Genomic DNA, 23601 nt, shown 5'->3' on the forward strand with positions numbered 1-23601 from the left:
TACCACAAAGTAAAGAGAGTATACTCTTTTTCTCCTCGATGAAGGAGGAACTCTTTCTATTGCCCGTTTTTTGTAACATGTCGCACTTCTTGTTGGAGAATGCCCGATTTCGGGGTCGTGGTCGGCGTGGATGACGAGGACATATTTCGGTATATTTATTATTCTTCACAGAACTCGAGGCGCGCCGAATCTCCGAAGCAACGTATACTGCGGAAAAACGGAACTGAGGCCAACGGGCGCCGCGCGTGCTACTTATATACCCGATGACGTCACCCTCGACGGAGGCCTTCAAGGGACCATCGACTCGACAACGACGCACGGCGCCCTCTGCCAAAAATATTTACAAAGAGCAGCAAAGCTGGATGGAATCCATCTGAGATGAGGAATACGTTGGAGGACAAAATCCACTCGAATGCAAAGGTGCGGATGTGACTTTTACAGGAGGAAAAGGTTTCTGCCTGCGTTTGAACTCCAACAGATGGCAGTGTTGGATGGCATCTAGCACCCATCTGTCCTTCGTAATTGCCTGCCTTCTATCGAAATGAAACTTCACATTTCCGCCCCACTGGTCAGCCCCTGAGGCAGTCATTGTTGGGCTTTGCTCTGCCTACCTCTTTGCGAGGTGGCCGATCCGCGTTTGCGTGGACCTAGGTGGTAATCCATGGACTGGTAGCCTCTTCTATACCCGAGACTAGTAGCTGCTTCTTCCGTAGTTCTTGTTGACCCTTGAGGATGACAATCTGGTGTGGCTAAAGGCTCCTCGAAAAGGACAAGAGGACACTCTGCCTTGTACAGCGGTTAATGATGTAGCCTTATCAGAATACGCCTTCATTGCCTTGAGGGCTTTGTCGATTTGGTCCCCAAAACAGTTCTCTCCCTCAAAAGGCACATCAACGACTTTATGTTGTACCTCTTGTCTAAAGAGTAGCGTAGCTATCCCAGTCTGCTTAGGACACAACCGACTCTGTGGAGGGTTGGGACATTAAACATTTTGGGATTGCGTCAGGTGCTTTGAATTATTTGTCTAGCCTTTAACAGCGAGCTCAGAGAAAGGATGTTTCTGGGTGTGTAATCCTTCTTGCCAGATATGGTTTAGGATTGGTATTGAAAATACAGCCTTCCTGAGCTTACCAATGTGGTCAAAAGGGAAGTAATCTTTCTTTTCCTCTGCAGGAGGAAGGCCCCAATATCGTCTGGATCGAGAGGGTTGTGCTGGGGTACCCTGTGCATCCTGGTCTGGGTCATCAGTGTACCATGTGTTGTCATGGTGAGTGGAAATGGATGAGGAGGTGAGGTGTGTGTCTCAGGGACTTGTGTAATGATAGTGTCAACTAATGGTCTCTCTTCCCCGGATTCACCAGCCACTCCCTCCTCACCTGTGTCCGAAGAGTGTGTGTTGTAGTTTTCCTTTAGGGTTCTTCTCCCAGAGCGGAAATCTCGCCTTTTTTATGGCCAATGGTCTGCCTCGAGAGGAAGCCACCGTTACATTCTGTCAACAGACTGTGATAACGTGGCCACCTTCCGGAACAGCCGGTTGGGGAAAAAGCCAGTCGGCATAAAAAACCCCTGTTGAATTGCAGTAATGAAATGATGAAAGTCTAAGAGCCTCTGAACAAGAAGGAAGGACTTGTTCCAACTGACCGGAGAAGGGAAAATCCAGAGAGTGTTAACAGAGGAGCAGCAAATATATGCACTCGCAGAAGGGTTTACGATCCAGTAAAAGTACTGCCAAAGCGGAGGAAGACAGAGTACAAAAAGATGCCACGCAGCAAAAAACAAAGCAAGGCAAGCCGGGAGAGCAGGAGATAGAGGAAAAGGGGGAAGCAAGACCTCCATGAGCGCGGAGAGTGAGTAGGAAGAGCAGAAGCAAGCAAGAAGCAGCTTCCCCAGGGCGGCAAGGAAAAGGAAGGAAAGTTCACGTGAGTGAACGAAATAGTGAAAGCACTAACATCGTGGTAGCAGAAGCAGAGTAACTGCAGTTGCAACTCATCGGCTGCAAATGCAGAAGTGAAGATAAACCTCCGGCAGTGCTGACACAAAACAACTAGACCGCCCGTAGAGCTGCGTGAGGAACATGATGGGAAGCTTTAATGGCAGCGTCCCACCTTCCACCTATGCCACAGTTTCCATGCACATGGGTGCATGACAGATAGGTATCCACTAACTCCCCTTCTTCTTGCTCGCTTATTAGCGGGCTTTTTGTTCGTGGAGGCCTGGGTGGAGAGTGGGACCTTTGCGCCGAACTTGGACATTTGGTGTGGTCTCTGGATGAGTGCACTTGATCTCTTCCTTGTAATGACTGTAGACCTGGAGTTACCTGGTCTCTGCATTGACGGATGCCCAGAGGTTGAGGTGGTGGAAGCCAAGCATTGAACTATTTTGCAGCGTCGAAAGAACGTGCAGGGATACCAAACATTGAGGATTTAATTGCAGGGATAACAAAGAATGAGGATTTTTAAAAAGGGGTACACCAGAGTCATACCTCCTGTTCCCGATGGTGAAAGGGGGACACCAAGGGCTACACTCTGTTATTGAGTTTCCTTCCCCTCTTGACTGTGGTCAACTGGAAGATCTTGTCAGGGTCCCACACTACTCCTACACGATCAGGGTTCCTCACTACAGCTCATGTTAAAAACATTCTATGTGAACGTGGAAGAGTGGCAGTTTAGGTGGATAACTGGAAATGAGTTTTTGTTTCGTTGGTGGTGACATGGGAGTTTGGGATTCTTACTTAACATTTCTTCAGGAAGCCTTTGTTGCCCCAGGCCAAGATGGAGGCACAGCTCAGCAGCATTGATTTGCTGAGGCTAAAGGTGAGGTAGTTTGGGATTCTTTTCAGCATTCTAAACTGCCTTTCATTCTAGTTTTCCATTGAACAGGTCGCAGTTTCCTTAGTCCCTGCATTAAAAGTAACCCCCCCAGGAAGCCAAGATATTTACAAAGTTAAATCTTAGGGGGGCCTACCATCTGGTGAGAATTCGAGAAGGTGATGAGTGGAAGACTGCGTTTAGAACTTGTTTGTTTATTTGTATAGCGCGCAAATCCCAGGGGTATGTAGGCGTTTTTCCTTAAGAAAATTGTTACAGTGCTTCAGGTTTACAGAAAGGAAGCACATATGGTAATGACAGCATGAAACATCACGTGGAGGTAAAACAATACACGCAAAGTGCAAGAGATAGTTCAAAGTAGATACATTCATAGGGCCTGACCTCATGTTGCAGGGTGGCAGCACACAGATGCAGGAGTCAATTCAATGGGCATAAACATGGAGCCTACCCCATGTTTCAGGGCGGCAGCACACAGATGCAGGAGTCAATTCAATGGGCATAAACATGGAACCTACCCCATGTTGCAGGGCGGTTCACCTGGAGCGTCCTGTTAGCGGACAGGGGCTTTCGTTGTGGGCCTTAGTGAGCGGTGCCTGCTAAAGCCTGCCGGTTCCCCATTGGCTAGGAAGAGCATACAGCAAGTCAATAGGGATGAAGTAGAAGGACAAAGCAGCATCAGAAAAAAAGAAAAATCGGCAGCCACGATGAAAAAGTCGTGAGGTCGCTGGAAATTCAAACTGCAAATGAAGATCATATCACTATTTGCTGCAAGATGCAAATTAGTGGGGCCTGGTAGAGAAATGCCAGGCAAGCGTGGTAGCAGGCGCTAATTAAAAGACATTTGGCCTCTGTAACGCTCCAGCAGCTTTTCAGTTTTTCATCAATCAAGAACTTCGAGAAGTTCTAGATTTGTAGTGGTCTACATAGACATTTGAATTTATTTCTAAAGAACAGAATCAGCATGAAGAACATGTCAAGAAGGCATTAATCAAGTTGAGGGAAAATCACCCATTTGCGAAACTCAAAAAAGGGGAAGTTTCATGCTGATTGTGTAGAATTTTGGGGTTCGTGCTTTCTCCTGAGGGACTTAAAATGGACTCAGCCAAGATTAAGGCAGTGAAGGACTGGCCTCAACCCACGACAGCAAGAGACATAAAAATTCACAAAACATATGAAACTTTGTATCGCAGATTTTTTCAAAAAATGTTTGCAAGTAGTTACTCCAATTACTAGACTGCTGAAGAAAGGAACATTTGAATGAAGTGAGGAATCAGAGAAGGCGTTCCAATTTTTGAAGGGGAAATTTGTCACGCGGCCTATACGATAGCATCCTGATGTTGATCAGCTTTTTTTCCTAGAACTGGACGCTTCAGATTGTGCTATGTGAGCTCTGCTGTCTGTCAGACGACTGGGCAACTTCACCCTGTGGCTTTCTTTTCCAAAACATTTTTTCCGGCTGAAAGGAACTATTAGATTTCAGACAGGGAACTATTGGCTATCAATGCAGCTTTTGTGGAATGGAGGCATTATCTCCTGAGTGGCAGACATCGAGTCACGGTACTAATAGATCACAGGAATTTGACATTTCTTTGTTTGGCAAGAACTGACTCCCAGACAGTTGCGTTGGTCCTTGTTTTTCACCGAATATGATTTTGTCATCATGTTTAAACCACAGCGTCAGAATGGGAAGGCAGATGCCCGGTCTTGGTGTATTCCAGGAAGTTTTAGGAATGACCCTTGTGCCCCTATGCCTTTGCTAGCGGAAAGTAATTTCATCGTAGGAGAGGTACAGAAGGTGAAGGATTTTCATGAGCGGATCCAACAATAGATGTCCGTTGAGCAGCTTTTGGAATGGGAAGCCGAGGATCCGATATGTCAGATAAAGGAGGGGATACCTTACGTGGATGTAAAATTGTATTGACCTTATGAAGAGATACAGGAAGAAGCATTGTCACAATTCACCGTTGGCTAGGCATCCAGGATTCAAGGAAACTCTTGAATTATTACAAAGAGAATTTTAGTGGAAGGAAACGCATGAAGACACCGAAAATGAGAGTATTGTGAAATTTGAATTTGTGCCAAGTCAGATCATCAGAAAGCTGCAGGGTTACTTGTGCTTCTTCCAGTTCCACCTCATCCTTGGCATGCAGTTTCAATGGACTACATTGTAGATTTACCACCGGATATGGGATGTTCGACTATATGAGTGGTGGATGTTTTTTCCAAGGCTGGGCATTTCATTCCCATCAAGGGGGCTGCTACAGCTACGTCATTAGCACAGACATTTTTTGCAGAATGTGCTGCAGCTTGGTGGCTTACCGAGTCCGGTGATATCAGATCGGGGAACTCAGTTTGTCTCCAAATTTTGGCAAGCATTTTGCAAGGAATTGAAGATCGAGATTCATTTAACTACCAGGTATCATCCTGAGAGAAATGGTCAGACTGAGAGGGTAAATCAGGAACTGGAGAAGTACATACAGTGTTATCTGGGTTCAGATCAGGGATGGCTAGCATTGGCGGAGGTGGAAGTTCCCGATGTTGAGTAGATTGAGAGCTATGGGGCAGAATCTAGAATGGGCAGTTCAGGCTTTAGAGAAAAGTAAGTTAAGCTATAGTAAATTTGCTGACAGAAAATGTAGGAAAGCTCCAGATAACCACACCTGATCTCCTAAATGATTATCTACCAAGAATCTAGCATTGACAGGGAAAAACAAGTTTAGTCCTCGTTATATTGGACCTTTTGAGGTGGAATACGTTTACTCTCCTGTTACAGTTACATTTAAATTGCCACCAGGGTTAAAAGTGCACCCTACATTCCATGTAAATTTATTAAAGATCTGTAGGGTTCCAGGTCCAGGGTTTTCTGATGATGAAAATAAGTATGAGGTTCGAGCTATACTAGATTCAAGAATGGTTTGGGGTTGATTACAGTATTTGGTGGATTGGAAGGGTTATGGGCCGAAAGAGAGGACTTGAGAAAGGGTTGAGAATGTGCATGCTCTAATTTTAGTTCGACTGGTCCATCGGTTAAGGCAAGATAAACCAGGCCCTGGGACAGGACATTACGGAGGGGTACTGTCAGGGTCCCACACTACTCCTACACTGTCCAGTTCCTCACTACAGCTCATGTTTAAAACATTCTGTTTGGAAATGGAAGAGTGGCGGGTGGTCTAAGGTTTAGGTGGATAATTGAAAATGGGTTTCTGTTTTGTTGGTGGTGACTTGGGAGTTTGGGATTCTTCTTTAAAGGATAGTCCTATCAAACATTTTATTGGCTAAAAAGATGGCCCATAATGTAAAATATATATTAAAAATATTTTTAAGTAAAGTTCCTATGTAGAGTTTTGAGCAAATGAGGCTCAAACTCAAACATTTTGAGCACTAGGAGCAATCCATTTTGTGAAATGGATGAGCCTCCTGTGCTTGTGTTAATTTCTGCCCTTGTGGCACTAATGAAGCAAAAGCCAGCCAGCTGTAATACACAAAAGCTAGCAGTAGGTGGCTTTTGCTTCATTATTGCCGTAGAACAGAGATTAACATAACCTACTGCTGGTAAGTGCTTTACATTTCATTCTTTTCTGAAAGCACTGCAAAATAAATGCTGCGGTTTTCTTTCTAACTAAAAATGAAAACCGCAGCATTTATAACATTGCATTCATGTTTGCTGTGGCTTCAGCTTTGAGTCTCCTGGGCTCCCCCCGACCCGGGGGAGCCCAGGAGACTACAAGCGAAAGCTGCCGCAGTCAGAAATACAACCTTGTTGTATTTATAATAGCTGCGCCTTTGCTCTTTTCATTTTCATTTGACGTTTTCTGTGCTTCCCTGGGGTTAGGGAGCACCTAAAAACGTAAAATGAAAATGAAGGCAGCCTCCTAAGCTCATGTACAGGTCTGCTCTGGCTACAGTAAGCAAAGGCTCCCAGTAGGGGGCTTTTGCTGCTTGTTTAGTGCCGCCAGGGCAGAGCTTAACATGAGCTGAGGAGGCTGCCTCAAATTGCAAAATGGACGCTCCCATGTTTGAGCCTTGTTTGCTCAAAAGTTTACATAGGAACTTTCATTAAAATTATATATGGTGGGCTATCATCACTCCTGCAAGAATTCTCACGCTGTATCTGACAGATCTGTCTTGTACCTGGGGTTGGATCCTGCAGTCCTCAGAATCAGAATCCGTGACCCCTGGGCATTCCTCTCTGGGAGGCTCAAAGTCTGATGTTATTTCATGCTGATGAAATTCCTCAGGCATGAATTCTGTGAAGCATATGGGTGACATAGCAAGAGGGATATGTCTGGACTCTGTTGGTTCTTTCATTGGAGTTTTTAGTATTCCTTTACTACAGGATAGAATATTTTCTTCTTGTAGAAGGAGGTTAGATTGTTCAGTATGAAGTTGACAAAGGGTTTGGGTGAACCATAGCTTTCCACCCTGGAGATTTTTTCATCGACGAGTGATGGCCTGATTCTGTCAGAGTATGTCCCGTCAACGAAATTGCCCACGGGGGGGGATGTCTCGTGGACGTCTCTATGACGAGGATCTATGTCCTTCTCTAGAAGTTCCAGACAGACAAGAGGGGTTTAATTTTCGTCAACTAAGATGGGCTTTTCGTGGCAACTTTTGTGTCTCTCCTCTCCGTCGGGGAGGATGGTCTCGACAAAATGGGAGGTGGACTTCGGTGATGGACACAAGTTCTTATCCATCTTCGATGACAAGTTTTTCGTCAACAGGATTATCGCCGACTCTTTGGCCGTGGAGCGGGAGCCTTTGCTGCTGACCGGTTTCTTTTTAGAAGGAGACTGGGGTCGCGCAGTAGCCTTATCTTGGCTCATCGCCGATTTTGGCTTACCTATTTTTTTTTCTTTTCGTAAGTGGCTCTTCTGACGACAGCCTGTGGCTTGATGGTGAACGCTGGCCAGAAGGGGTGGTAGCTCTCGCACTCCTTGACAAGCTGCTTCCGGCGCCAGATATTCCCCGCCATAGCCAACAAAATAGTCAATGTTTCCAGTCTTTGAGGGTTCTTGGAGAACAACCCTGACAGATCTCACAATTTTCAGAGGAATGGTTAGGGTGTAGGCAGTATATACAATTTACTTGCCCGTCACCTTCGTAGATGTTCTTTAGGCTGCACATCCAACAGGGCCTGAACAAGTACTTCTTCGGACCGCTCTCCCTAGCCGTAGTCTACACTGTGGAAGGGTCGGTGTAGCTGCTTTATTCCATTTGAAAGTAGTGTGGAAAATTATATTATAATTTCTCTTGAAGAGATAAACTCGAGGAATCCGACCAGCTAGCAAGACAGTTGAAATCTGAAGGGAAGCTGCTGGGGTGGAGCTATACACTCGACATTCTATTGGTGGAGACCAAAAGCACCCACAATGACAATGATGGGACACTCAAGGTGTCAACGTTTTCGATGGGTAAAGTAGTAAATCAAAGTAACCAGGGATTCCCAGCCTGACAACGCGGAATAGTCAACGCATGTGAATACATGAAGGATCCAATTCTGGAGAAATATAGATTTTGTAACCAGGCTGCGAAATAGGTTCCAATCCCAGCTTTCTCGCAATACTAAAATCTTGTAGTGCTGGGCAAGTCAATTGTAACTTGTATATCTCAGTCCATCTGGATACCAAAATAAGAGTGAATAAAACAGTGACCACTGAGAAGTGCGATAAATGTAAAGCACTTGGGCCAGTCTGTTACTCCCATTGTTAACTGCCAACGCGTGGCCTTTATTTGGCCTTCCTGGACATCTCCAAGGCATTTGACTGCGTGGATCATGTCAGACTGTGGAAGATGCTAAGGTCATGGGGCTGTCCAGAGTATTTAACATATTGAGTCCCTACATGCCGATATAAGATTGAAAGTAAGGTTATATCAAAGAAGTTCTTATTCGGTTGGGTCTATGCGGAGCGTGGTCTCCGGCAGGGCTGTGTGTTTGCCACTTTTCTTTTTAAATTTGTCACCCTCTGTCCCATCTCCCCACTCCCCCTTCCCTCTTCAGCGTATTCAATTCTGTTTTCTTATTGTAAATATGCATTGTACCTTGTAGCTAAGCATTCTGTCGAACAGCGCAACGATGCCTTTGGGCTGCTGCGTGCTATATAAATGTGAATAAATAAAATATATAAGTGCGGCACTTGTTGATTCAATGGTAAACCGTCCAAGGCTGGGTTCGGTCAAATTACTGTATTTATTGTATGTGGATGACCTGGTTCTGCTGGACTATAGATCAATATACCTGCATAGATCAATAAAAGCTGCTGGGGAGTTCTTTGGGGACCTTGCTTGACAGTCAATGTCCCCAAGTCAAAGGCCTTGGTTGTAAACCGTCAGAAGACTTGCTCTGGGAGACTGAACTTTGCCTGGTCCATGAATGAGCAGAGGCTGGAGGAGTTTCGGGAGTTCAGATACCTTGGGGTACTATTTAAAGCAAGGAAATCATTTGGTATGGCGAATCAAGCTCTGAATGGATACGAAATATGGTGGTTTTTTGTTGTTGCCAGCCATTAAGATGTACAACCAAATGATAGTCCCTAGGCTGATTTACGGGGCTGAGGCCCATGAAGAAGGACTAGCTTGGGCTAAGCTTGAGTCTTATTTGGAAACGCGTATTGTCCTTACCCAAGGGTACTCCTTTTGTTGCAGTGCGCCATATTTTGGGGCTTGTATCTCTGGAGGTCAAAGTTACCTGACGTAGAATGCTATTATTTTGTGGAATTTTATTCACCCCAGTGTGTTCTCTCTTTGAAAAATTGAAGGAGGAATTCAAGGGGGGTGCTTGTGGGGTATTAAAAGGCATGGATGAGCAACTCCTGGGATATTCTGGACCAAAAATCTCTATTGGTAGAGAACTTGCAACTCACTTCTAACAAGATCAAGAGGGAATTGTATGAGACGGATTGGCTTAATAGTGAACACCTTGTCTCTTAGAAAATCTTTGACCATTTCACCCTGGATATAAAACCACATAATGTACTACAGAATTTTATGATAAAACATCCGACTAAAAAATGCAAGAGACCTGTGGCTAAAGGGGACGTTAAATCGATTGCAACCAAAAATATTTTTGGTGCACGTATTAAAGCCCCTCTGCAAGAGCGCCTCTGTTGGTTTTGTAGGTTGTCAAGGGAAACGTTTAAACAGCTTATTGAATGCTCTGGTCTATGTAATCTTAGAAAAGCCTCTTTTGTGTTGTATTTTAAAAAGCGTCCTTTGGTCACATGGAAAATGCTTTGGTGATCACCGTTGCTGGAGCCTAGCGACCATTTGGTCATTTCAGTTATGCATTTTGTAATTAGTAGGTCACTTGATTTGATTTAGAAATGTATTTTTACTGTAAACTGTTGGTATTACCATTTTATTGTGATTCTCTTTTTGTAAAATAATTGTCTTTTTCATGTTTGTGTGCGTACAGTTTTAATGTTGAAACTAACTCGCATAATAAAAACATTTAAACAAAAATATTATGTGTTCTTGGTCTGGCTTTAGAACCGTATGTCAGCATCACGCTGATGGAGGAGGAGAGAAATATAGAATTTGTAAGCAGGCTGAGAAATAGGTTCCAATCTCAGCTTCCTTGCATTACTAAGATCTTGTAGTCCTGGGCAAGTTAACTGCAACTTGTGTGTCTCAGTCCACTTGGGTACCAAAATAAGAGTGAATGAAACAGTGACCACCGCGAAGAGTTTTAAATGTAAAGCACTTGGGCCAGTGTGTTACTCCCAATGTTAACTGCCGAAGGGATAAAATATCGGCATCATTAAACCGCGATCCTGGGCAAGCCACTTACCAGATGGTCTTATTTTCACTAGGTGCAACATTTGGTATAACAACCTAGAGATTTACTGTATTGAGATAGTTTGATGTTTCCCAATTTACTTGAAGGGAAATCTTTAGTCCCAACCCTCATTACCCCACACCCATTGTTTTAATCCCACAAAGCACAGCATCGATGAAACAAAATTATGTATTGTGCTACAGATGAGTAGAAACAACTTTAAAATAACAATTCAACAAATGCAGAGCTACAACCCTTCGTGTTTTCAGCAACAATACTTTTTAGATTGCTCATCTCTAGCAGTCATAAAGTTATATTTCAGAAATGTGTTAGTTGCGTTTGTATTGCACCATTATAGTGAATGTTTTGCTCTGACGAGAATTATGTAAGAATATGATCCGAAAGATATATTCTGAAACTAGCACTGAAATGTATGCGTTCTGTACAAAATTCTGCACATTTCCTGATTGTAAACACTTCCAACTCCAATCTTCCCTTTTTTTTTTAAAAATAGTTACTCCTCTCATGTTTCATGCATGCATGGCACATGCAGGCAGTAGGACAGGTCACGTATTACACCGCAAACAGACTTCAGGGCCCAGAAATTAATGCCACGGGATACCATGTTTCTAAGAAATCTGCACAGTGGGACTGGATATTGTCCCGGCCCTATAAGCATTAGAGGCACTGGCCTGCTGGAAAGTAAGAGCTCAGTTGATCAACATATGTGCATAGATCTAAGTGAAACATGCAGGTACCACGATACAATGTCTGGTGGAGTAGTTCAGTGAGTTAGTGAGTTACAGTGCCTGGTGCAGTGATTTATGAGTAACCTGCAAGTCAAAGATTTCAATTCCAGCATTATTAGCCTTCCACTTGGGACAACACTGACCTCTCTCAGCAGAAGTACTATGCTTTAGTCAGAAATGCAGTTCAGCATTTATATGACATGCATTACTTATTGTAGTAATAGCATTTCTGATGGTGGGATCGGCTTAGATTCACATGCTATGCATATAGTACGACATCTAGTGGTAATCGCAGAGTATTGCATCTCGTCTTTCAAGGATCAAAAGGGGGACGTCCACATGGGTGTGCTTGTAACACTATGCCTAACGTGACGTGTGTAAAGACCGGAGGGGGCGTCTGTACTACTTCTCTCTATATGGTAGAGGAGAGGCCCACAGGACCCCAGCCAAGATTCTCTATTGTTGGCTGCAATGGAGGAGCAATCAAGGCCTAGCTTCTCAGGAGGTGATGCGGGCTGGTTCTTAAGTAGATTGTAGTCCACAAGCACGCACAAAGGAATGTCCACACACTATATTAGTGAAAACACAGTCTTTATATAATTAAGGTTGAAGGTTATATACACTATCACAATAACTCACTTTGTGCTCAGTTAATCTACAATGGCAAATATATACAGTTCTAAGAGGTACCACAATTATCAGATTTCATTAAAGTGCATCAACTGTACTCCGGTCAAATGTCACACAAATCAATTAACAAAAGGTAACCAACAATAGACATAGGAGGAAAGCAGTTGGGTAGAACAATTGGCAGAATACTGGCACTGTTACCTAGACACAGCTCTGTGTGTAGATCCTCCCCACCTGGACTACCCGTAAAATAAAGAAAAAATACAAGCCCAGTCCATATATTGTTCAATTAGTCTTATTTGCTTCTAAAGTGTTTCTAACACACCAATGTACCTGGAATAGAGTTCCTCGAGGAGGCGTTGATGGATCCTTCTTGAGTGACTCCCTTTAAAGCAGGAGCCACGGATCGTCGATGGGCTTGAAGGTGGTGAACGTGGCATCAATGATCCTCGATGAAAAGTTTGATGGCGTCGAGGCAGCAGCTTCGGTCCTGGCAGTGCTCGTCGACGAGTCGAAGACGTCCTGCAAGGCGTGCGGGGCACCTCGACGTCGATAGTTCAGGACCGCAAAGATGTGAAGAACATTGGCCCAGCAAGGCCGTTGAGTCGTCCGGCGTCTCTACGGTCTTTGGGTGGCGGGAACCCCACCGGCGGATGCTCCTCGGCGCGGCGACGGCCTTGCCTTCTCCGGCGCAGTAAGGCAGTCGGACGAGCGCGTCCGGGCATCAAATGTCTTGCTCAATGGAGCATTGCGGCTCTGGTCGTCAACGGCACAGCATCAAGCATTCCCCGCTTCTGGGCAACTAACTTCGACGGGCCTCCAGCGGTTATAGCAAACCTCCGAACCCTGGTCAACAACTGGGCGGCTGTCCGGTGATTCTCTTGGTTTCTCGTCGGCGATCCCAGTCTCCGGCTGGCAGTCTTTCGTAGGCTGACTTCCAGGGCGATTCGGCGAAGGTTAGCAGTGCACGAGGGTCCCTCGTAGCTCGGGAAGAGGGTGCCTAACCAGGTCCTCTCTGGATCAGTTCTTGAAGACACAGCAGCTTTCAGATCGACGAAGTAGAGCAACAGCAATACTTCTCTTCCACCAGGGCTTCAAGGTTAAGCTTCAGTTTCAATGTCAGTTTCAACTCCAGATTCTGAACGAATTCTAGCAGAGAGAGGCCCCCAGATATACTGTTGATCTCCCATTCGTTTTGCTGGGTCACACTCAGGCAACCAATCACTCAGAAGGGCAGTCAGCCAATCAGGCACACAGTGCATTCAGGCCATTCTTCTCCATCCAGACACTCACAACACAGAATGTGGATTCGGACAAGTACCACGCCATTCAACACTACACACTGCATTCATACCAGTTTTGGACAGGGCTGTCTCAGTCATTGTGTCAAACACCAGATACAAGACATCCACAACACAGAATGCACATTCGTCACACACTCCATTCACCCAGGTCCCACCCACAGGCACACCCACAACATATGGCTGTTGGGAAGGCTCCAGCCAGTCTGGTCGGCACTTCCCCACACTACCATATATTGAACTTCCACCCAACAGCCAATCAGGGGGAAGGGGCAGAGTCAGGGCTTCCCAGGACTTCGGGAAAACAAAGGTAACAGGTGATGGAAGGCAAGAGGCCACAGGGGCCATCTCGTTTCCATCAGGAATCTGATTCCAATGACAGGGCCTGGTTATCCCAAAATGGATGATACTCCGAGAACATGTCAAATTCAGCATGGAGCTGCCACCAGCCCATACAGCCCACACAGGTGCCCAAAAACATACACTAGGGGCACAGGGTTGTACCCTACCCATGGGTGCCATAAGGGTATCCCATGGGTCTGTACCCCAAACCAAAAGAGCTGCACCACCAGGAGTCCCACATGAACGCCTGTGCGGAAAACACGACAGAACACACGATAAACAGTAAAGGACAAAGATACGGAGGCCCTGTTCCTACGATGCATTTCAAGCATCGCAACGTGTAATGTACACAAAATCCCTCACGTGTTGAGGTCGCTCTGTTTTTTTTTTTCTGCCGTGAGGGAGCTTTATGACCACCGTGAGTGAGTACAGAGAGAGAAAGGTGTAAGATGTCTATGTTCATTCTACTCCAAGGGGGGGGGGGGGGAGGGTGGGTGCATGTGAATCTAAGCAGATACCGTAATAGCATTTCTGATGGTTGAAAGTAATGAAAGTCTGATGCTTGTGAACCTGCTTAGAATCACATGCTGTGCATAGACTAGCGAGCAGTAACCAGAGATGGTGGTGGGATGTGTGAAGGAACTGTAGTAAACCGATGTCTAAGTACCGCTTGTCCCCACCCGAGAATCAGACCTAAAGTGTGTATCCAGGCAGAAATGTTTCCAAAGGTGTGTACAGAACTCCAGGTTGCTGCTTTACAAATGGGCTCAAGAGGAACATTCGCAACGAATGAATGCTATGGAAGCCCCAGTGCCCAGAGGAGTGTTCTCTAGGCTTGAAGGGCATCTCCCCCTCGGCAAGAGTTTAACACAGTGTGATGCAGTTTACAATCCATTTTGAAATCGCTGATTTACAGACAGGATCCCCTTCTCTACCAGCTGCCACTAAAACGAAAAACTGGTTTGTCTTCCCAAGTAATTATGTCCTTTTCAGATAGTAGATGACTCTTCTCCTCCCATAAAGTGTGTGGAGACTTCTTTCCGCCACGTTAGTGGGGTTCTGGAAAAAGGTGGGTAGTTCTTTTGATTGGTTGACATGGAACTTTGAAATAAATGTAGGCGCAAATCGTGGCTAAGTGCGCAGGACCACCTTTTCTTTGTGAATCGTGAGAAATGGGTCTAGGACTGAAAGAGCCTGCAGTTCACTAACTCTTTTTATTGAAGTGATTGCCACCAGGAAGGCGGTTTTATAAGTGAGAGCCTTAAGGCTTGCCTTATGCATAGGTTCAAATGGAGAACCCATTATTCTAGTTAATAACACATTCAGGTCCCATCTGGGAGAACGGTTTGGGGAAAGAAGTCTTTTAACCCCCTTCACGAAAGCATTAACGACTGGAATTTTCCATCACAAAACCCTTTCATGAGACATGGTGAAAGCAGAAGGTTCAGCTAAGTGGACTTTTAAGGAATTGAAAAGCAAGCCTGAATCTAGCAAGTGAGTTAGGTACAGGACATATGTGTTGGTGAGCATTCAATAGGATTGATGCTTTTAGTACTGCACCAGACCACAAAGCGTTTCCATGTGCTGGAATAGCAGTGTCTGGTGGTTGGTTTTCGCACTTAAGTATGTCCATGTATCTTTGAGGAAGGTGGAGGTGTCCTAATTCTACGACTTCAGGAGAAAGGCTGCTAAGTTGAGAGTTTGCGGGCATGGATGTAGAATCTCCCCGTTGTCTTGTGACAGCATGTTGTACGGGCATGGCAGCTTCCTCGCAGGGGAGACTGACATTGCCATCAGATGAGAAAACCCAAGGTTGGCAGGCCCACACCAGAATCATAGTGACTGGTTCCTGGTGCATCTTGTGAGTAGGGGAAAGCATAGACAAATTTCCCTGATCATGTTATCCAGAGTCTAGGGAAAAGCATAGACAAATTTCCCTGACCATGTTATCCAAAGTCCGTTCCCCTTGGAGCGGTCCTGCGGGAACCTGGAGGCGTAATCTGGGCATTGAGCGGTCTCTAGAGTTGCAAACAGGTCAATCTCTGGGAAGCCACAGTCTTCGAAGACGTTAGACAATGGGCCTCATTTAGGAGTACGGCAGTAGGGTGTTAACGGTACTGGTAAGGATGCTGGTGCCGTTAGCCCCCTACCGCTGCATTCTGAGGTCCCTTAGCGGGTCCCACTAGGGCCGGCTGGTTTTACTAGCCACCCATAGCGGGACCTGCTAAGGGACCAGGGAGCTATTGACGGGCCCGCTATTTGCAGGCCCGTTATTAGCTCCATCACCATTTCCACTGAACCCTATGGGGCTCGAAGGGGAAATGGTTTTCAGAATGAGCCTGGTTTGCTCAAACGTTTACATAGGAACTTTCATTCAAATTATGTTTAATGCATGTTTTTCATTATTGCCCATCTGTTAGGACAATAATATTTTTGAGCGCACTTTTCTTTTAAGCTCTGCCCTGGCAGCACTAAACAAGCAGCAAAACCCCCCTACTGGGAGCTTTTGCTTACTGCAGCCAGAGCAGAGCTGTACATGAGTTTGGGAGGTTGCATTCATTTTTATTTTACGTTTTCGGTGCTTCCCAAGCCCAGGGAAGCACAGAAAACGTAAAATGAAAATCAAAAAAGCAAAGGCGCAGTAATTATAAATACAACAATGTTGTATTTGCGATTGCTGTGGTTGGAAAACCATGGCAATCGCAAATACAACAACGTTGTATTTCTGACTGCGGTGGCTTTCACTTGGAGTCTCCTGAGCTCCCCGGGATCAGGGGAGTCCAGGAGACTCCAAGCGAAAGCCGCCGCAATCAGAAATACAATGTTGTTGTATTTCTAAATACTGCAGCATTTAGAAATACAACAGCGTTGTATTTCTGAATGCAGCGGATTTCACTTTGAGTCTCCTGGGCTCCCCCGACACGGGGGAGTACAGGAGACTCTAAGCGAAAGCCGCCGCAGTCAGAAATATAACATTTTTGTATTTCTAAATGCTGCAGTTTTCTTTCTACATTTCTCGGGCTCCGGAAAATGTAGAACGAAAAGCGCAGCATTTTTAAATACAACAACATTGTATTTAGGTTTGCTGTGGCTTCAGCTTTCAGTCGCTTGGGCTCCCCCGGCCCTCAAAGCTGAAGCCACTGCAAACATAAATACAACCTTATAAATGCTGCGGTTTTCTTTCTACGTTAGAAACAAAACCGCAGCATTTATTTCGCAGTGCTTTCAGAAAAGAATTAAATGTAAAGCACTTATCAGCAGGTTGTGTTAATCTCTGCACTCCAGCAATAATGAAGCAAAAGCCACCTGCTGGTAGTTTATGTATTTTTGTATTCGTTTATTATTTATATTGCGCTTGAGAGACTTAAGAGTTACATACATGTGAGGCAATAAACAGTGATAGATGCATAAAGAGCAAGAATGGCGACCCTGCTTACAGCTGGATATGGTACGGACTGGCAAATTGTACCAAGTTATGTCAAGAGGAGACCTGGGATAGTCGACAATTGTGATGTGCCATAAAAGAAATACATCATGGGAGCAAATACAGTAGTTGGTAGGGTAGAAGTGCTGTGAGATATCCGCCTGGTGCGTCGGGTTTCAAAGTTAGTGTAACAGCTTATTGAGCCAGTTTTTCATTTTGGCTTTGAATGTGAGGAAGGAGGGTTCCAGTCTGAGTTGGGTGGGATGGAATTCCAACGTTTGGCAGCTTGGACAGGGAAACTAGCTCCTCCAGCTGTCTTTAGGTTGTACCTTGGTACCACCAGCTTGAGTGAATGAGTTGATCTGGTGGTACGTGATGCTTGATGTTTGCATATTTTGTTGGGCAGGTATTTTGGGGCTATATTCGAGAGGCATTTGTGGGTGATAGCTAAGGTGTTTAATGTGATTCTGTCACGGATAGGCAACCAATTGACGTGTCTGAGCGCAGAGATTCGACTAGATCTGGGTAAGCTAAGTGCTGCTCTCAATGAGTTATAGTCTGTTTAGGTTGATTTCATAAGAACCTAGGAATAGTGTGTTACAGTAGTCTAATTTGGACAAAGCAAGAGCCCTTGCTAAAGTGAGACAACTGTTTGTTGATAAGTATGAGTTGCAGCTGTAGATGAGTTTATTGATGTAGGCTGTGGAAGATGCCAGATTGCTGACTTGTTTTTTGAGGGATAGCGCTGCGTCAAGACAGACCCCCAGTGTTTTTATATTTTTGGATACTTTGATGTTACCATCAATATTGAAAGCTGAGTACTTTGAGTCGAGTTTATTCATTTGAGCCTGAGTGCCCACAATCATTAGCTTGGTCTTATTGTCATTCAGACATAAGCTATTGGTGGCCATCCAAGTTTGGATTTCCAAGTATATGTCATTGAGTAATTTGGAGTCTTGGACGTAACATCTAGTGAGGGGTATGAGGACTTGGGTGCCATCTGTATAGTTGGTATAGATGACACCCAATTTGTCCAGATGATCAAATAACATCTTTATATATATGTTATATAGCGTGGGTGATACGCATGAGCCTTGAGGGACTCCACAGATTGTGGTATCGGATGTGCTGAGGCTGAAGGGGAGAATACTCTGGTGATCCAATTTGAGAGTAAGAAATTGACCCACTCAGAGGCATTCGTGGAGAATGCTGCATCTGAGGTAAGGTGTTTGGTGAGGATTTGGTGGTCAATGAGGTCAAAGGCCGCTGAGAAGTCTACGAGTAGGAGGATCCCTAGCTTACCATTCTCCTTCGCCTCATCCATTTGGATCTTTAGATCCAACTCGGAATGACTGCCACTGTCAGACAATCTCACTGTAATGAGTACAGGGACGAAGAAGATCCCCAACATGTTACAATCAAGTAGAAAAAATACTCTACAAGCTGTTACTCTGGGGCATTCCCAGCCATTTAATTCAAACAGCAAAGAAAGACTTTGTTCTGTTCCGGAAAGAGAACCTGGTGAGCAAAGACACAGTCGAGAAGCCTGCAAGGTTGAAACTGGGCCTCAGGAAACTGCAGCGAGGTAGCTCGCCAGTGTAGCAGAGATGAGTAGCGCGACGCCCGTGCTGCGTCTTGCGAGTCAGCTGGGAGCCGGCAAACTGTAAGTGGAGAAAGAGGTGGTGGCGCGACCGGTCATGGGTCAGCCGTGCAGTCTGAGAACTGCACCTATACCGCCTAGTCTAGCCTAACACGGAGGCAAATGTATGGAGAGCATGAGAAACTGTAGTGGTGGTAGTGTGGCCTGTAACAGGGGGACCATCTGGTCTGGAACTTGAACCGGGACTGGCAACAGTACCAGGCCACGAAGGCAAACAGGCGTATGATGAGAAGTAGAAGGCAGAAGAACAAATCTGCGGCCCCTGGCAAAACCAGTGAAGCATGCCTCTAGAGAAGGTAACAGGAATAAGAAAGCCTGGGAAGGGGCCAGGAACGTTTGTGACAGACAAGAAGTAGAAGAGAAAGTAGTAAGACATGTTGTGAGGCAATTCCCTGGCCAATTCCACAGGGGCGTTGTTCTGGAGAGTCGAGGAGGACTCGTCCCCTCGTCCTAGTGGGGCCAAGTGAAAGAAAGTGGAAAAAGTATATAAGGTTTAAACTTAATCAATTCCACACTGAGTACAAATAAAACACTGGAACACGAAAGGTGTCGCACACTCATCTAGCACCTGTCGATTTTGCTCTTGTGGTAATCAATTGGAAACATTGAAACATCTTGTTATCTCGTGTCCGTATTTTGAATCCAATAGAATGCAATGCTTTGGAAATCACATCATTGGTAAAAACTAGTTTTTCAAGAAACTTTCATTGGCTGTGATGCATGTGGGGAAAGAATGTCTCTCTGATTCTTTCGCTCACATGTCTTCTGAGTATAATTAACATTTAATTAGTGTCATTTTTGAATAGTCAGTCTTGAGACTAATGACCTGTACACTGTGTTGATTGAATTGGTCATGCTATTGTTGCGCTGAAACTATAGCTATGCTATTAATCCCGATCTCAAATGTGCGGAATAGTCAACAACTTTACATCAACAATGGAGGTCATTGGGATTCAAAAAGTTGTCAAATACGATATCTTTTAAAAATAGTAGATATAGGTTGTGATGCTAGAAAGTTCCATTTCCTGTGGATTTATCTTAATTCGCACACCTGTTATTTTGCACAGAAAACTGAAGAAAATTGTAACCCATGTTTAAAACAATCTTTTAGGATGTATTTTTATCATGTGAATTTAAGCTATTGTTTGTTATAACTAATCAAATTAATGTAGTAATACATCCGTTTTATATATCTTTAGTAAAAGGTTTTGTACAAACCATATACAAATAAAAAGAAAAGTGGAAAAAGCCCTTGGAGGGAACTACAAGATTTGTTAAAGATGTTGAATATATGATAGCCTGGAAGAGGCTTACAGATAACTGGGGAGCAAGCTAGGAGAAGGGGGCAGGGGTGAGGGAGGAGGGGGTCTTTCTCTTAGCCCCACCGGGATTTGTGGAACTTTGTTTCTTTTGGTTGTGAACTTGGAGCATTTCGTGAAGTTAAACACTGCACCTTGATAGACGGATACCCAGGAGAAGTGAGTCATTTGCCTGGGTTTTAGAAATAACTTTTGTCTTAGATTAGGATTTGTGTTTAAGTGGCAGTGATAGAATAGTAGTTTCAACTTTTGATTTGGAGTACACAGACTTCTTGACTGCTTAAGCTTCTTCTAGACAGGCTGGTGGTGGTTTTTACCAATAGATGACTTACTATGGACAGATGTTACCATCAGTCCATAGTTGTAGAGTGCTCTCAAGTGGAAGTTTTCTTATGAGATTTGCTGTCTTTAAGCCAAGGTCTCTGTGAGACCGACCAGCCAACACCTCACATTTTTAAGTGAGATGCATCAGTCTTGAAGCTATGTGGGTGCTAGCACACCCAGGTGTGTGCCTATTGTTCCAGCTTTGGAATGCAGCCAGCAGACTTTCAATTTTGATCTTAACCAAATGATACCTTGGCAGACTATCCATTACTGTCGAAAATGTGCACCATTTCACCAGATTGCATGTGGGTGGGTCTGGGTGCAAGAGTGTAGAGTACATACAATGTTTAAAGTACACAGTATGGTTATCATTGATGTATGGTAAACCTATTACAATACCTCCAGTTAGAGTATCTCCTGTCATAGGCTTCTGCAATCAGCCCTTCCTCTGAGGAAATCTCCTTCATCCTCTTCCAGGCAGGACATGTGATAATACAATCCACTCGCTGACCCCATGGGTCATACTGCTGAAGCCGAGGGGGATTCAACTCGCACTCTCGTCCTAAAGTTTCAATCTCTTGTCTCAAACGAGCGCCAAATCGTAGCAGATCTTGGTCCACCTCTAACATTACCTAAAAAGCAACACGCATTTAGGAAAAATGTATTAAAGGTTAATGGCAACAGAATTAATATTGGTGTGGCGCTCAACAATGGATTTGTTCGTAATTGTTTAAATGTAAACAAAATGCAACTGTGCGGATGTAATAACTGAAAAAAACCCTTTCAGATGGCTTGGTGGCACACCTCCTACAAACCACCAATTAAGATTCTTTGTAATAAATCATGCCAAACAGCATCTGTTAAAGCAGGCCAAAATTACGGTATTGGTAAATGGCTGTCCCAAAGGCCCACTTGTGAAAAAGAATACTAAATGATGCATTGTAAAGTGTAGTGGAAGAGTAACGCACATCAAAACCTTTATTGGAATGTTTACAGGGATGGTATTCTCCAAGAACATTTTTAGAAAAATAATGTGAAATCATATTGAGTAGAGGACACTAGGCCAGAGAACATTAATCAAAGCAAAAGATGAAAAATGTGTTACATACAGGATAAATATGTTTTGCAGTGAAGGTGGTTTCATAATTCAAATGAGTGAATACTTCCTACTGATCAGGGTAGGTATCCTCAGTGGCATCTTTGTTTTCAGTGCTGTTTTAGGAGCAGTTCGGTGTTAGTACCAGCACTAGCCCTCCCAAACAACTACACCATCATCAGAGCAGACAGAACCTCTGGGAAAGGGGGTGGTGTAGCGTTCATTGCCAAAACCCACCTTGGCCTCAGAGAATTTACTATCACCAACCTTCCGTCTTCAGAACTACTTTCAGTCAAACTACCCCTTTCACCTACAAGCACCATACTCTTGCACCTTATCTATCGTCCACCCGGCCTCATCTCCTCATTTGAGGAAGATATCTCAACCCTTCTCACTCAGAACACCAAACAGGATCTCAGATTATTTTGCTTGTAGACATGAACCTAGGCCTCCATGAAGCCAAAGACACGAACGCCACTGCACTAGAGAACACCATCTCCCGGATTGGTTTTAAATCACGTATCCTTAAACCCACCCCTGACAAAGGCAGACCCCTGGACTGGCTGGCCAACCTCAACTGCTCCACACTGATCCTCAACAATGAACCTTGTGCATGGTCCCACCACCACTGCATCACCTTTTCCTTTCAGGAAAAAGCTCACCCTAACTTCGACATCACCACGGCCCCCTCCACTCTAGCGAGGAATAAGCGTAACCTAACGCCAGACCAATTATTACCTCTGCTACATCCTATCGCCAACATTACACTGAATGTCGATAAAGACCCTGGCGAGCTAGTCGACAGCTACAATACCACAATGAAGCAAGCAATCAACCAGATTGCGCCGTTAAAACTACGAAAGGATAAACCCACCTCCTGGCTAAATAAATGGTTTACCCCCGATCTAAAATTACTCCATAATGAAAAAAGATCAGCTGAAACTGTTTGGATAAAACCCCTTCTATCGCTAATAAGGAAAACCATGCATCCATCGCCTCTGCCTACAAAGCAGCTATCATTAGGAAAAAAAAATATACAATGAAAGAATCCAAAATGCCGAATCAAGTACTAAGGAACTTTTCACAATCCTTATGGAACTGAGTCCCCTGCACCCATCATTGACGCCTGCTCCAAAGATGAGGCATGGTGGGCAAACATTCAGAAGGCAATTTTGCACTTCTACAATCTAAAATTGACACCAAAAAAAATAATTTACCCCCTAGCTCCCATTCAGCTGAAATCCCTAATCGCAATGTACCCCCCACTTCCAGTTCTCCCCAGTCGCCATCAAAAATGTGGAAAAGATTATTCTGGGAATTAAACCTTCCAACTGTCAGGGCGACATATGTTTGTTTGTTTATTCATTTGTATTGCGCACCAGACCCGAGGGTATGAGGGCGCATGAGCAGCAAGGTGATTCAAAGCTTGGTTACAGGTTGCTTATACTTTACATTACATAATTAAAGTGTGACAATGAAGGAACATGTGTACAGTTTGGCAGGAGAGAATGCAGTAAATATATTTAAAGAATCACAAATATTTACAAATTTAGTATTATAAATTTACAGATTCACTTAAAGCATGCAACGCAGAGAGCAGCCGTGTGGTGTTAGAGGTGTTGGTGGTTCGTGTTCTTTAACCAATGGATGTAGTTGCGTCTAAAAAGTGAGTAAGATTGGGGAGTTCTGAGCGATGGTGGTAAGGAGTTCCAGTGTTGAGGTGCTTTCAACTGGAAGCTGTTGCCACCCATTTTGGTGCGTTTAAACCTGGGGACAGTGAGCAGATTAGCATTGGAGGTTCTTGCGGGTCTGATGGGGGTGCGTTTGCATATTCTATCTGCCAGATAGCGTGGGGCAGCATTATTCAGGCATTTGTGGGTGAGCGATGCTACTTTAAGCAGGATTTTGTCTGTTCTGCTGAGCCAGTTATGGGATTTCCTGATATTGGAAATGTGTTCCCTCCTGGGAATATTGAGCGCTGCCCTAAGAGCGTCGTTTTGTAGCGTCTGAATCTTGTTGGTGATTTGCTTGGTGGCTCCTATGTAGAGGGCATTACAATAGTCCAGTTTGGATAATACCAATGCTCTGGCTAGTGTAGTGCAGCTGTGGGTGGAGAGGAAGGGTTTGGCTGCTCTTATAAGCTTACATGTGTAG

At 44.6% G+C, this 23601-nt stretch overlaps 1 protein-coding gene across 1 annotated transcript in view; it reads right to left on the minus strand.

The window, feature by feature from the left end:
• LOC138492254 (acyl-CoA dehydrogenase family member 11-like) overlaps window positions 1–23601 on the minus strand; it is a 1439352-nt gene that overhangs the window by 1124261 nt on the left and 291490 nt on the right. Inside the window, exon 3 of the mRNA XM_069619296.1 lies at window positions 20751–20983. Coding sequence (XP_069475397.1) covers window positions 20751–20983 — 233 coding nt within the window. The remainder of the gene's footprint in view (window positions 1–20750; window positions 20984–23601) is intronic.

Source organism: Ambystoma mexicanum, chromosome 10 (genome assembly GCF_040938575.1).
Source record: "Ambystoma mexicanum isolate Mex_15411 chromosome 10, UKY_AmexF1_1, whole genome shotgun sequence".
In the NCBI taxonomy this organism is placed as follows: Eukaryota; Metazoa; Chordata; class Amphibia; order Caudata; family Ambystomatidae; genus Ambystoma; species Ambystoma mexicanum.